This window comes from Saccostrea echinata, unplaced genomic scaffold (assembly GCF_033153115.1).
Source record: "Saccostrea echinata isolate AGI-Se365-2 ecotype Australia unplaced genomic scaffold, CSIRO_AGI_Sech_v1 ptg000007l, whole genome shotgun sequence".
Classification (NCBI taxonomy): domain Eukaryota; kingdom Metazoa; phylum Mollusca; class Bivalvia; order Ostreida; family Ostreidae; genus Saccostrea; species Saccostrea echinata.
Genome location: NW_026889756.1, coordinates 6,810,143 through 6,826,407, shown reverse-complemented (window position 1 = coordinate 6,826,407; position 16,265 = coordinate 6,810,143). Strand labels below are relative to the sequence as shown.

At 37.6% G+C, this 16,265-nt stretch overlaps 1 protein-coding gene across 1 annotated transcript in view; it reads right to left on the bottom strand.

The window, feature by feature from the left end:
- Window positions 1-1,552: 1,552 nt before the first annotated feature.
- Window positions 1,553-16,265, bottom strand: part of LOC133180784 (serine/arginine repetitive matrix protein 1-like) — a 27,177-nt gene continuing 12,464 nt past the window's right edge. Inside the window, exons 9-15 of the mRNA XM_061315249.1 lie at window positions 16,174-16,243; window positions 15,289-15,418; window positions 13,293-13,374; window positions 12,669-12,782; window positions 3,193-4,807; window positions 2,898-3,011; window positions 1,553-2,340 (exon numbers count right to left, since the gene is read on the bottom strand). Coding sequence (XP_061171233.1) covers window positions 2,167-2,340; window positions 2,898-3,011; window positions 3,193-4,807; window positions 12,669-12,782; window positions 13,293-13,374; window positions 15,289-15,418; window positions 16,174-16,243 — 2,299 coding nt within the window. The 3' untranslated portion in view covers window positions 1,553-2,166. The remainder of the gene's footprint in view (window positions 2,341-2,897; window positions 3,012-3,192; window positions 4,808-12,668; window positions 12,783-13,292; window positions 13,375-15,288; window positions 15,419-16,173; window positions 16,244-16,265) is intronic.

Genomic DNA, 16,265 nt, shown 5'->3' with positions numbered 1-16,265 from the left:
AAGTGTACAAGCTATAGTTGTGATAAATACTCCTCTTTCGTACACGAGAGCAAGGGAAATTTTTCTAGATGCTTTAACAGATATCGGATTAAATAGGAAGGAATTTTGTCTTCACAGTTTACGTAGTGGTGGGGCGACGGCCGCAGCGAACAACAATTTACCGGACAGACTAATTAAAGAACACGGAAGATGGCGTTCTGACATTGCTAAGGACGGATACATAAAAGACAACGTTGAAAATCAATGTGTTATATCTAAAAATTTGGGAATATAAATTTATTACCATTACATTATATATTGAAAATAATAATAAACAAATAAAATAAAATAACCATAATATTTTACCCTTTGAATCGAGGTTATAGCGAGTACCATTCCTAACATATGAGTTCTTTTCATTACTCTCATACTTAGAATATAATTGTTTTATATTCGGACGAACATAGTGAGGGAGAATATAAATGTTATTGCTACTGTTGTTAAACAGGCATTTCAAATCATATGCATTAGCAGACATAAAGAATGGCTCCTTCCGAAAAGAATGGTTTGTGTTTTATAATTTTCGATTGAAAATTGATTGCGCGGCAGCCTCGATATTAAGAGAGGGGTTCCCCGGTTACCTGGAATGCGTTGCACTCCTTGTGTTATTATTATAGGTATTACGTATTTTTTTATTTACTGAAAATTTCGGTTAAATTGATAAATACGCGAACTCCTGTGGTTCAAATGAAGGATACCTTCTTCAAAGGGGAGATAATTACAAATTAGAGTAAAATTACTGCCATCTTTTAAAAATCTTCCTCTGAACAGGAAAGGTGAAATTTATGTAGAAAAGGTACCCTTGCTTATCGTAACAATGTATTTAGTTTGTTCACTTAATACCCAGGAGCAAAGTAGATTTTCAAGAAATAATACGTTTTCACTCTATTAACAATAGAGTCCCCCTTCCAACACCAAAACCCCTGACACTGGTGCCACAAATTTCACAATTTTAGAAAAGGCACACTTGCTCATCATAACCATGCAGTTTAACTGCATAATTCGCAGGAGTGCAACTATATAATCAATTAATAGAGCCCCACCTAACACCAGAACCCCGAACCCAGGGGCCATGAAATTCACAGTTTTGGAAGAGATACCCTTGCTCATCATAGCTATGCATATAGTTTGTTAGCTTAATACCATTTTCAAAGAATATAATGCACTTTCACTATATGATGTATATACATGTAGCTTCACCTAACTCCAGAACCCCTGGCCTTGGGGCCATGAATTTCACAATTTTGGTAGAGGACTCAATGCTAATTACAGTCATGCCAATTTGACTTATCAATATCCAGGAGTAATCAAGATCCAGACCTGCACCCTGAAAGTTGGGAGAAAAACTTGTGTCAAACTATACATCTTATTTATAACATTACCAATTATGTCCAATGCATTTGTTCTTTCACATAAATTTGTTCAATCAAATTCATTTAATATATTTCCTGTTCAATTGAACTCGGACAATATCATTATTTTTACATATCAGCAATGAAATAATTCCACGAAGTGCATTCTAAATATGTTTATTTTTGTATGTTATAAGCATCACAAGTCTACACCATTACTCCACTCTCACACATTAATTAACAAGAATATCAGGATGTACTAAAATCACAAATTATCTACAGCATTTCATAGATCAAACATGATACTTTCAGCAGGATGAAAAAAATTTCTGCATATTATAATAAGAATGAACAGACATAAGCAAAAATGACTAAATAAATTCTTAAATCACTGATCAAGTCTGCAACATTGTTTAAATCTTAATAAAAGAAAATGACAGCCATAAAATAATTCATGTGTGGTAAATCAAAACACGATATATTTCATAAATTGAAAAAAAAATTCCACACCAATATTCCTCTGTTTTCATGATGTGGGAAATTCAGTCAATAATTTATTTTATGTCACAAGATTTCCCGGACTCATTGGAATTTCTACTTTCTTATTTCTCCATGGGATACCCCCCCCCCCTTACATTGTGACATCACTTTACACTGTGACATCACTGTACATTGTGACATCACTGTACATTGTGACTTCACTTTACATTGTGACATCACTTTACACTGTGACATCACTGTACATTGTGACTTCACTTTACATTGTGACATCACTTCAGTCCGAGTCCTCGTCACTGCTATCTGGCCCACTGCGACGTTTCATAGACTGTAGCGCCTTTTCTCGGAGTTGTCGTTCACGTTCCACTTCCTCTTTAGACTGGATTGACTGCAGCGCCCTCTCTCTTAATCGTTTCTCCAGGGCTTCCAGATCTTCCTGGCTGTCTGAATCCTGTATAGAAAAAATCATATCAACAAAGTAAGGTCATGACATCAGTACCATCTCCTGTGTATAACAAAATCATATCAATCAACAAAACAACCTCACATCAATATTGGATAAAGATCTATTACAGACATACAGCAAAGTTATTTACAGGAAACTCACTTGAATCATATAAAACGACCTCTCAATTTAGACTCTTAACACGTTCTATACAGAGCAGAAAACAAGGTATAACCACAGGTCTTCTTGTGTCCAGTTTAACCATTGACCATGTGACCTCAAAACCGATCATCTATTCCTTTAATTGGGGGTACAAGTGTACCAAAAGCAAAAGGTTTTTCAAGGTATTGAGCAGAAACTTGGTGTACAGACTTACAAATATGCCCCTCTACTGCTTCTCCCACCTCTACAATCAGACCCTAAACCCCCCCCCCCCTTCAACCCTCCTGAAAATCAGACCCTAAAGTCCCCACTCCTCCTGACAATCTGTATTACACACCTCTACAATCAGATCTTAAAGCCCCCCCCCCCCCCCCATCCGACTGATAATCTGTATAACTCACTTCTCCTTCAGGCCCCTTCGGGTTGTTCTTCTTGTGTTTGTGTTTCTTGTGTTTTTTGTGTTTCTTGTGCTTCTTCTTTTCCTTCTTCTTTTTCTTCTTCGATGTTTGAGATTCCTGTTAAAAACAACAGCTGTGGTTAGCGAGCTTCCTTAACAAGAACATTTACTTCATTGATGTCAGTCAACGAAATCAAAATATAATGCATATACCATAAAAAATGTAGGGACATTATGAATAAAATCAAAACTGTATACAAAGTGCTACATCTAACAAAGCAATACTAAGCCTCCAATACCTCGGATTCACTCTCAGAAGCCTCCTTTTTCTCCGTTTTTCCCCTGTTTTGGATCTCTTCCATGTTTTCCTCCTTCCTGTCCTCTCGAGGCTTCACCATGACAACCCTCTTGTACCCCTCCTCCTCCTCGTCCATGTAGGGGGTTCCCCTTTTGTCCCCCCGCACATCATCTTCCTCCCATCGTCCACCCATCACACGGCGCTCGTACATACTCTGCTCTTCTTTACCACGACCTCTGAAATCTGAACTCTCACCCCTGACCTCAGCACTGAAATCACGGGATCTCTTGGATTGAGGGTAATTCTCTGATCCACTAAATCCTCGGTTTCGTTTGCCCCGTGGGGAATATGTCCTCTCTGGAGCTGGTGGTGACCTGGATCCTCGGACCTCTGGGGAATGCGACTTTTTACGTCGTACTTGTGGTGATCTGGACCGCCTGGCTGGGGGTGATAGAGATTCCCTGTCCCTGAGTCGAGGGGAAGGAGATGGACGTCTAGATCTCTTCCATCGGTTTTCTTCTGAGGGGGATCTCCTTGTTGAACGAGAGACTGGTGACCTTTCACGCCTTGATGTTTCTCTCTGTGTGGGTCGCTCAACAGGCGAGCGCCCACGTCCCATTGGTGGAGATGACCTCCTACGAGATGACCCGTCCCTTTCCCTGGGGGGTGGGGATGACCTCCTGCGTTCCTTAGGGGGTGGGGATGATCTCCTGCGTGATGACCCATCCCGTTCTTTGGGGGGTGGGGACAGCCTTCTTTCAGGTACACTGGAGTCGGAACTCTCACTATCGCTGTCCTCTGATTCATCTCTAGGAGGAAGTTGTTTCCTTGGTTCAGGTGATGGCCGAGTTCCTCTCCTTGAGCTTCCCAGAGACCTTTCCCCTTCTCTTTCTCTACCACGTATTCCGGGATCTTCGCGTCGTACATGAGATTTTAACTGAGTACCTTCCCTCTGTTGTTTTCTTGGAGGGGGTGAAGGAGTTCCTGATTCTGAGTCTGAATCTTCACTTTCTTCTGGTTCTTTCTTGGCAATGACTCGCTCTTTTCTGCTGACTGGAGACTGTTTACGTTTTCTGGCCAGTTCTGGTTTCCGCCTGTCCACCTGTTTTCTCTCTGAGGACTGCTCCTTCACTCCTCTCCGTTTTGGAGACGAGGCTTCACTAGATTCAGACTCAGACTCTGAAGAGGAACTTTCACTCTCCTTTCTCTCCTTGGCAGGCGACCTTCTCCTAACCTCTGGTGACCTCTCACGACCCTTCTTGACCTCAGGTGACCTCTCACGGCCCTTACGCTGTCTGACATCAGATTTACTTGACACAGGCCCCCTTCTCTGTTGTGAATCTTCCCTGGCACTTCGCCAACCTTCAGGTGACCTTGAATCCCTTCTTAATGACCCGCCAGGCTCCCTTCGTCTGGGAGGTGACCCTAATGATTCCCTTCGTCTGGGAGGTGATCCCTCGGAGTCCATACGTCGTCTGTAGGGAGGGGAATCATGGGAATCTAATCTACGTCTTGGGGACAAATTTCTGGGAGGAGACCTCTGACGTCTAGATGGGGATCCCCAGCGCTGCGGAGGGGAGTATCCCCGAGAGTAACCATCTCTCCTGACTGGGCTTCTGAAATTACAAAAGAGTGGAGTAAACAATGGAATCAGAGACAGTCAACTGTTCATCCTGATTGGCAAAATTGAAATAAATTATACAGTAAGACATGCTTATAGTGAACAAGCTTATAAAGAATTACAAACAGTGAACTGTTCATCCTGATTGGAAAAATCGAAATAAATTATACAGTAAGACATGCTTATAGTGAACAAGCTTATAAAGAATTGCCATTTCAGCGAAGTGAATTTCATTCTTCATGACTTTAAAATATATTGCAAACTTAAGGGATATAACGAATTACATTTAAAACGAAGCCAAATTGTCCGTCCCTGGCACTTCGTTATAAGCCTTATTTACTGTAGATTAATTCTGAGTAGTTTTATGCTTCCTGTTTTGAAATTAGGAGACTGAATCACATTAGACACTAGACAAAGTTCTGCAAGCCCTTACAATGTACTCAAGATATTAATGTGGACCTGATTCAGAGTTGAACCTATTTTTACTTAATTAAAAGCACCTAAATACAGAAAAGAACCTCCCATTCTTGTGAATATGAATGGGAAATATGGCTAAGTGACAGGTATCCAAAGCTGAATCTCGAAGGTGTTATATATTCCTAGCTTTGGCAGATTTTGTTGTGTAATGGGTTTTTGCCCTCTACTGTAAAGTAAGATCAGACAGTTTGTGGTATTATTTCAAAGGATTCAGCTCCCTTATTTATTGACCAATTTCTCTGAAAATTGGATTGGTTGCTTCTCAAATGTGTGTTCACAATACTGTATCTCAGATTTTTGATATCTAGCTTAGTTTTGGAATTACTGAGGGAAATGTTAAATTACGCTAATAAATTGGTAACATTGAAGGGCAAATGGCTGTAACTTTTGAATTAGAAGATTTATCAAAAATCTGAGATACAGTTTTTAAGTTCAATCTTTAATCTACCCTTAGGCAAAATGACCACTTTAAATACAAAAAAGTTGATTAAAAAAATATCTATGCACTAAAATTTACATAAAAATTTAAATAATTTTTAAATAAGTTATTAATTAAAGTTTAAATTAGGATAAATAAATAGTAAATTTAACAAGCTTTCAAATGATATATACTTTTATTATGTTATCTTTGATAATGAAAGAATTACATGCAAATTAAATTCTGGCATTTGGAAACCTTTGGTGAATCCTTAATTCTAGGGTAAGTCAGGGTAATTTTGACATCCAACCATTTAATTTCGACCACAGGAACACAACACCACACAAAGATCTACGGAAGTGTTGCGACAAGTAAATTATTCGGAATTATAGAAAACTATTCCTCAAATTGTATGTCCTAGTATAATTATTCATCGCAAATATGGCTTGATCAGAGATAAAAAAAATATTTTTCATTTATGTCTCCAGTTTGACGTTCGAAGTCCCCGTCTTCAGTGCGCTTGATTTGATCAAGGAAATGCAAGAGAGACAATTCGTACAACCTTTTTTAAAGTTTAATCTTGTTCAACAGTCTACAGCACGAATTAAATTAAAATCGTTTTATTTTTTCTTGGAATATCTTTAAGTTGCAGAATTTTACAAATTTATCTTGGATTTCTCTCAAAATGCACAAGAAACGTCCATTTGATTTTGGTCGTAATTACCCCTACTGATTTTAAGGACGCGGGGTAAATTTGACCACTTATTCTGAAATATGTGTAAGTTGTCTTCAACAGCTGTTTAATGCAATGCAGAAATAGATCTTCCAAAAAAAAATAATTATACTGTATATGTACAATTTTATCTACACATAACCTTTTATGTTAAAAAAAATGTCAGATTATTAAAATAACATATGCATGCTTAGCTATATATATTGTTCGGGCCGTTCACCAGGGTGCATCACCGATCGAGGTGCAAGAGAACACGTAGTCGGCACTGGCTTTGAATTTACACATGACGAGAGCAATCCAAAAGATTCCAAACCCGTCAGATTAACAAAAGAGAGGGTGCAGGCAATATTAAATATAAAAAAAAAAAAAAAAAAATCAGGTTTTTGTAATTTTTTTCATTATCATGAACACGTAGACTTTGACGAATAAGACTGAGGCTATCGAAAACCAACGAACCAGTCGTATTAAGATCGTTTCACACAGTCCAGGTAGAAAAAAAATCCAAATAGTACCCAAAATATCAGAACAACACACCAAAAGAGCCGCAACAATCTTGAAACAACAAAAAAACATAGGTAATCAGAGATTACAGAGCTCACCTCAACGAATGTTGTCTTTAAGTAAGGCAAAGTCCCACACTAAACTAATAATCTAGGAGTGTGCATCCCTAGATGCAACATTTATGCAATTTTGGTCTGATAGGGCTTGCAGTTACTTGGGAATGGACTTATCTGAAAACTTAAAACTAGACACTCATTCAGAAAATGTAAGTCAAATCCAGCATCCGAAGCAAGTTTTGAGATTGTTCGTCCCTTGATGCATCATCCATGCAAGTTTGGTTCAGATAGGCCTTATAGTTACTTGGAAATGAGATCTGCTCCAAAAATTTTAATCTGGTCACTCATCCGGAAAATATAGGTCAGATCCAGCATCTGAAGCAAGTTCAGTAGTGTGCATCCTTAAATGTATCATCCATGCACGTTTGGTCAATATAGGGCTTTTAGTTACTTGGAAATGGGGTCTGCTCCAAAAACTTTAACCTAGTCACTCATCCGGAAAATATAGGTCAGATCCAGCATCCGAAGCAAGTCCAGTAGTGTGCATCCTTAAATGTATCATCCATGCAAGTTTGGTCAATATAGGGCTTTTAGTTACTTGGAAATGAGATCTGCTCCAAAAACTTTAACCTGGTCACTCATCCGGAAAATATAGGTCAGATCCAGCATCCGAAGCAAGTCAAGTAGTGTGCATCCTTAGATGTATCATCCGTGCAAGTTTGGTCAATATAGGGCTTATAGTTACTTGGAAATGAGATCTACTCCAAAAACCTTAACCTAGTCACTCATCCGGAAAATGTAGGTTAGATCCAGCATCCGAAGCAAGTTCAGTAGTGTGCATCCTTAGATGTATCATCCATGCAAGTTTGGTCAATATAGGGCTTATAGTTACTTGGAAATGAGACCTGCTCCAAAAACTTTAACCTGCTCCAAAAACATTAACCTGGTCATTCTTTAGCTGAAATTGCAGCATCTGAAACCTTGACTGGTACAATGAAACACACTAGAAGCATCCTCCATGCATCTCTGACTAATATAGGCCATAGAAGTACTTGAAAAGAAAACTGCTCCAAAAACCTTAACCTGGGATGCCGACGCCGACACCGACGCCAAGGGTATTACATAAGCTCCCCCAACTTCGTTGAGGTGAGCTAAAAAACCACTATGTTACTCGAAATACTGAAATGAAATGATTTGTTTGGGTTTGGGTTTTTTTTTTTTTTGTTTGGGGGGGGGGGGGGGACAGAGGACTTTGCTTCTGTTAATCTTTATTTAATTGACTTGATCAAATTTCTCAGTATATATCTCTTTTAAGAATTAATAAAACACGTAAAATACGCCGTATATTAACAACGCATTCCAAATGAATGTGTATATGGTAAAAATTAGTGAAGAAAAATATATGCAATTCTAATGCTATGCTCAAACCTTATACATATATATATATATACAATCTGAATGACTGTTGTGAAAAGACGACATTAAATAAATCCCTTTTGGGTTGGACAATTTAAAAATCATAACAAAGAAATTATTTGTGGGATCTGAGAATTTTCTTTTATCTATTTGCATAACTATATATCACAATTTTAAACTAGAACTGTCCAAAAGGGACAAATACCCCCCGCTGGGTTTTTCAGAGGTGCCAAATCACTAATATTTTATGGATCTACGAGGTGTTTACAATTTTCTTATTAACATTTAGCGTGAAATAAATAATTGCTCATTATATTTTTTTAATGAATGAAACCAAGGAACAACCTAATAAAACATCAATACCAATACATTGTAATTACATTGTTTTTTAATACATTGAAAAAATAAGTTGCAACTATCTGTCATCTTTTTGAGACATGACATTCTGCAAATTGATTGTTGAAAAAAAAATCAATTAATTACAAAATCAAATTAATCTTGATAACTTTATATCAAATTCATTTTAAAAATGAATGGCTGGTCATCCAGTAACTATGTACTATGACAGACAATAAATTACAATTAAGAGAATTAAAGAACAGAGATCTTTAAATTCCCAGGAGATATAGATAACACATGCTTGATCAGAGATGCCCTAACAACTTCCCACACTGAACTCATTAATTTATCTCTAACTGGATGATGTCCACTCATTACTCCCAAGGGACAAATGGATTTACACTATCTGCTGTGTAATGTAAAAATTGCTTTTAATACTTGGTGATTTTTTTTTTTGTTTTAATGAATAGTTTTAAGCTGTAGTTCACATTTTTGTACAGATGTTCTAGATTCTGTGTCTCAAACCTTAGAAATAAACCCAAAATGACTAAGTCAATAAAAATAAAAAGAAATTAAAAAAAAAAAAACCTTGTAAAATGCAGAAAAATTATCAAATAATGTTGAAAATACCAGGTGCACATCTTCATATGGTAAATAATGAGTGTACAAATTTTCATACAATTCTATGAAATAGTCTATGAGAAAAGGTCAGGACAAAACCACATAATAAAAATGAAAAAAACATCTGTAAAATGCAGAAAAATTATTCAATCATGATGAAAATACCAGGTGCACACCTTCATATGGTGAATAATAAGTGTACAAATTTTCAGACAAATCTATGCAATAGTTTCCGAGAAACGCTCTGGACAGAATCTTGTCTACAGACAGACGGACAGACGGACAGACAGACGGACAGACAGACGGACATGGTGATTCCAATATACCCCCCCTAAACTTCGTTTGCGGGGGGTATAATTATAGAGTTGGCCAATTAAAAGCAGAATTTAGAATAAAGAATAAGAATTAAGACGTCTAAAAGACAGCATTGAAAAGCTTATGTTACCCAGCCCATTTCTTTACTGTATGGATACTAGTACTTATCCATTTTAATCTGTTTACTGAGAGAGATAGAGATGGATACACGTATTTTCTAAATAAGGCAGTATAGTTTCTCGGACCATAAATTTTGAATAAAATGCGACAGGTAAAGTTTACTTGCATTGCAAGAGTTATCTTTCTTTTTGATGTTTGTTGTGGTCGAAATTACCCTGAGGCTGGTCGAAATTAACCCGTGCAACATGCTTACTAATTTTTTAGACCAGTTTGATATTTTTTATGCATTTCTGACTCATAAAGCAGAAAAATATGAGGAAAAATCATTCTTTTGTACTTTGAACTTATTTTAAATACATTTGAAAACAGTCGTGTTTTGTGGATTGAAAGCCATAAATCAGCAAAAGTGGTCGAAATTACCCCACTCTACCCTATAGTGAACATGAATCAATACACTTGACTATGTGGAACATGAAATTACTTCAAAATAAAGTAAAAATTGTCTTATAGGATTAATGCCCCACATAGAAAGGGCATATCTCAAAATAGCCTTCCACACTAGGCAAACACAGAAAGGGCATCTCAAAAGAGCCCTCCAACACTAGACAAACACAGAAAGGGCATACCTCAAAATAGCCTTCCCACACTGGGCTATCACAGAAAGGGCATATCTCAAAATAGCCCTCCCACACTAGACAAACACAGAAAGGACATATCACAAAATAACCTTCCCACACTAGGCAAACACAGATAGGGCATATCTCAAAAAAGCCCTCCATAGCAAACACAGAAAGGGCACATCTCAAAATAGCCCTCCCACACTAGGCAAACACTGAAAGGGCACATCTCAAAATAGCCCTCCCACACTTGGCAAACACAGAAAGGACATATCTCAAAATAGCGCTCCAACACTAGGCAAACACAGAAAGGGCAGATCTCAAAAAAGCCTTCCCACACTAGGCAAACACAGAAAGGGTATATCACAAAATAGCCTTCCCACACTAGGCAAACACAGAAAGGGCATATCTCAAAATAGCCTTCCCACACTAGGCAAACATAGAAAGGGCATATCACAAAAAAGCCCTCCCACACTAGGCAAACACAGATAGGGCATATCTTAAAATATCCCTCCCACACTAGGCAAACACAGATAGGGCAGATCTCAAAATATCCCTCCATAGGCAAACACAGAAAGGGCATATCTCAAATAGCCCTCCCACAATAAGCAAACACAGATAGGGCATATCTCAAAAAAGCCCTCCATAGCAAACACAGAAAGGGCATATCTCAAAATAGCCCTCCCACACAAAGCAAACACAGATAGGGCAGATCTTAAAAGAGCCCTCCATAGCAAACACAGAAAGGGCATATCTTAAAATAGCCCTCCCACACAAAGCAAACACAGAAAGGGCATATCTTAAAATAACCCTCCCACACTAGCCAAACACAGAAAGGGCATCTCTCAAAATAACCTTCAACACAAGGAGGATCAATACCCTACACTAGGCAAACACAGATAGGGAATATCTCAAAATAGCCTTCAATATAATCAAACACAGAAAGGACATATCTCAAAATAGCCTTCCCACACTAAGCAAACACAGAAAGGGCAGATCTCAAAATAGCCTTCCCACACTAGACAAACACAGAAAGGGCATATCTCAAAAATTTGGAGGATCAATACCCTACACTAGGCGAACACAGATAGGGCATATCTCAAAATAGCCTTCCCACACTGGGCGAACACAGAAAGGGCATATCTCAAAAAAGCCTTCCCACACTAGGCAAACACAGATAGGGCATATCTCAAAATAGCCTTCCCACACTGGGCTATCACAGAAAGGGCATATCTCAAAAAAGCCTTCCCACACTAGGCAAACACAGATAGGGCATATCTCAAAATAGCCTTCCCACACTGGGCTATCACAGAAAGGGCATATCTCAAAATAGCCCTCCCACACTAGGCAAACACAGATAGGGCAGGATCTCAAAAAAGCCTTCCCACACTAGGCAAACACAGAAAGGGTATATCACAAAATAGCCTTCCCACACTAGACAAACACAGAAAGAGCGTATCTCAAAATAGCCTTCCCACACTGGGCAAACACAGAAAGGGCATATCTCAAAATAGCCCTCCCACACTAGGCAAACACAGATAGGGCAGATCTCAAAAAAGCCTTCCCACACTAGGCAAACACAGAAAGGGTATATCACAAAATAGCCTTCCCACACTAGACAAACACAGAAAGAGCGTATCTCAAAATAGCCTTCCCACACTAGACAGACACAGAAAGGGCGTATCTCAAAATAACTTAGAGGATCAATACCCTACACTAGGCAAACACTGAAAGGTCATACCTTGAAACAGCTTAGAGAACTCTGCCATATCTAAAAATAGCTTAGAGAAGAACTCTGTTATTTTCCTAAGAGGACTTTTAACCCTTCTGGGGTAACTAAAGGAAGTTTATATCTAAAAATAGCTTTAAGGACTCACTGAAAATTGAAATTGCAAATTCCTATTGTCTTTATCTTGGTAGAATTAAATTGGATAAAGACTTTAACACCTAGTGACATGAGCATCATTTGAGGTTATCTTTTATCTTTCATCTTTTATGGTGAAATAAATCACTAATTCCATGGAAGCTTTTGGGCGAGTTTTGTTGAAGTTTATCTGGTGGTTCTCAAAAAGTTGAAAATGGGGAAACTACAGACAAAATACAGCACATGAAAGACAGACAGATGGACACTAAAAACACTCTATAACCAGAAAATCTCATACCAGCATTAAAGACAGACAGATGAACACCTGACAATCTATAATCAGAAAAGCTCACATCAGTATTTAACAAGGTATTCTTGCCTTCTATTGTCATAATATGGGGATGATCGTCTTCTTGGTCGCCGTGGTGATATATAGCGAGGTGAAGGTCGTCTGTATCGGACCGGACTAAACCTGCTTGGTGGAGGTGAGTATCTGCAATAGGAAGTCACAGTTATAAAAGGATATTTATAGATAGACAAGTCACAGCTACAGAAGGATATTTATAGATAGGCAAGTCACAGTTATACAAGGATATTTATAGGTAGACAAGTCACAGTTATACAAAGGATATTTATAGATAGACAAGTCATAGTTATACAAAGATATTTATAGATAAACAAGTCACAGTTATACAAGATATTTATAGAATAGGAAGTCACAGTTATACAAGGATATTTATAGACAGACATTTCTATGCGGAGATAGAATTAATTATATAGATATACAGACTGAGATAACATGTAGATATGTAATACAGACAGACAGGTCCATACAGATTTAAAAACAATCTATGCTTTAAAGTTAAACTTCTTTTTGGTCCAAACTGAAATTTTCAGGGTCTCCTGTTATTATACAGGGCTTTGTCAGGGTTAGGATATTTTGACATTAAACACAAGTACATATATCTTGTTCTTCTGATTCTACCACTACCCCTACATATACCTTCTGCGTCCCGCCGGGGAATATCTACGATCTCGTCCACGAGGAGAAATTGGACTTCTGCCTCTATCTGTTCTTTTTCTTTCTAGAAAATAGTTAGGAGCACAGATTAGAACAGGACATCATGTAATCATAGACACAGAAGTCAGGGATATCCCGGGACATGTTATTATAGACATTGAAATCTGGGATATCCCAGAACATGTAATTATAGACACATAAGTCAGGGATATCCCTGGGCATGTCATTATAGACACAGAAGTCAGAGATATCCCTGGACATGTAATTATAGACACAGATGTCAGGGATATCCTGGACATGTAATTATAGACACAGAAGTCAGGGATATCCCTGGACATGTAATTATAGACACAGAAGTCAGGGATATCCCTGGACATGTAATTATAGACACAGAAGTCAGAGATATCCCTGGACATGTAATTATAGACACAGAAGTCAGAGATATCCCTGGACATGTAATTAGACACATGGAAAACAGGGATATCCCTGAACATGTAATTATAGATACATGGAAAACAGGGATATCCCTGAACATGTAATTACAGACAGTGGAAAACAGGGATATCCCTGAATATGTTATTATAGACACATGGAAAACAGGGATATCCCTGAACATGTAATTATAGATACATGGAAAACAGGGATATCCCTGAACATGTAATTATAGACATATGGAAAACAGGGATATCCCTGAACAAGTAATTACAGACACATGGAAAACAGGGATATCCCTGAACATGTAATTATAGACATATGGAAAACAGGGATATCCCTGAACATGTAATTACAGACACGTGGAAAACAGGGATATCCCTGAACATGTTATTATAGACACATGGAAAACAGGGATATCCCTGAACATGTAATTATAGACATATGGAAAACAGGGATATCCCTGAACATGTTATTACAGACAGTGGAAAACAGGGATATCCCTGAATATGTTATTATAGACACATGGAAAACAGGGATATCCCTGAACATGTAATTATAGACATATGGAAAACAGGGATATCCCTGAACATGTAATTACAGACACGTGGAAAACAGGGATATCCCTGAACATGTTATTATAGACACATGGAAAACAGGGATATCCCTGAACATGTAATTATAGACATATGGAAAACAGGGATATCCCTGAACATGTTATTACAGACAGTGGAAAACAGGGATATCCCTGAATATGTTATTATAGACACATGGAAAACAGGGATATCCCTGAACATGTAATTATAGATACATGGAAAACAGGGATATCCCTGAACATGTAATTATAGACATATGGAAAACAGGGATATCCCTGAACATGTAATTATAGACATATGGAAAACAGGGATATCCCTGAACATGTAATTATAGACATATGGAAAACAGGGATATCCCTGAACATGTAATTATAGATACATGGAAAACAGGGATATCCCTGAACATGTAATTATAGACATATGGAAAACAGGGATATCCCTGAACAAGTAATTACAGACACATGGAAAACAGGGATATCCCTGAACATGCAATTATAGACACATGGAAAACAGGGATATCCCTGAACATGTAATTACAGACATGTGGAAAACAGGGATATCCCTGAACATGTAATTATAGACACATGGAAAACAGGGATATCCCTGAACATGTAATTACAGACATGTGGAAAACAGGGATATCCCTGAACATGTTATTATAGACACATGGAAAACAGGGATATCCCTGAACATGTAATTATAGACATGTGGAAAACAGGGATATCCCTGAACATGTAATTACAGACATGTGGAAAACAGGGATATCCCTGAACATGTAATTATAGATACATGGGAAACAAGGATATCCCTGAACATGTTATTATAGACACAGAAGTCAAAGACATCCCTGGACATGTAATTATAGACACAGAAGTCAGGGATATCCCTGGACATGTAATTATAGACACATGGAAAACAGGGATATCCCTGGACACAAAATGATGTATTACCTGGAGATGCCTCGCTATCTGAAGATGAAGAAGACCCGCTGGACTCGACGTCATGTTTCCTGTATTGTCTTCTTTTCTGTGCACCTCCCTTATCAGGAGAACTCTCAGATCCACTCCTCTCTTCTCCTTTCTGTTGAATATGACAAAGAGTTTAGATCAAGTTCAAGGTCCGGAAAAAAATCATAATTATTTTCAAGATTTCCCTCAAAATTTTAAACTAATACAAACATTTATAACACTGTAAATAACATATTTCTTCTGTTTATTCATTAAAAGAATCATTTTAAATATTGATAACATAAAGTTTCCAGTAAAATGTTCAATTTTGTGTCCTTATCGATGTCAAACAACAGTAGCATTTGGATCTCGCCAATCCCCCCTCCACCCCTTCATATTTTATCTGACATTGTTTTTTTTTGGGGGGGGGGGGGTTGAGCATGATTTAATTTTAAATAATGTGTATTTGCCAAATACACATTTTTACCTTGATTTTCTTTTTCTACACATCTCCACACTCCATACTTTAGATTTTTTAAAAAAGTCTCCTAGTATTTCGACTACAAGCTGAATGAATTATACTGAATAAAACTTAAACTTAGTTGTATTTTGACTACATTGAACATAAATTGAATGGAATGCATATTCTGTGCCATTGCTGGCAGTAATGTATTGTAATTGGCAACTGTATTATTGCCAACTGTATTATTGATAAGATGTACTGTTTAATCAAGAGTTTGTAACTTTACTGAAAATATTTTATCACAGACCATTGGTTAAAAGTAATGGAACCTATGAAAAAAACTAAGGAAAGACTGCAGACAATGAGAGTGGTTTGTGTATAAATGCATCATTCCTTGCCATACAATATAGATAAAATTCCCTTACCTTGGTTGTTTTTTTTGGATTGGATGGCGACGGAGACCTTGAGCTGCCAGAACTGCTAGAGGATCGGGAACTGTAAGTCAGTAAGACATTTC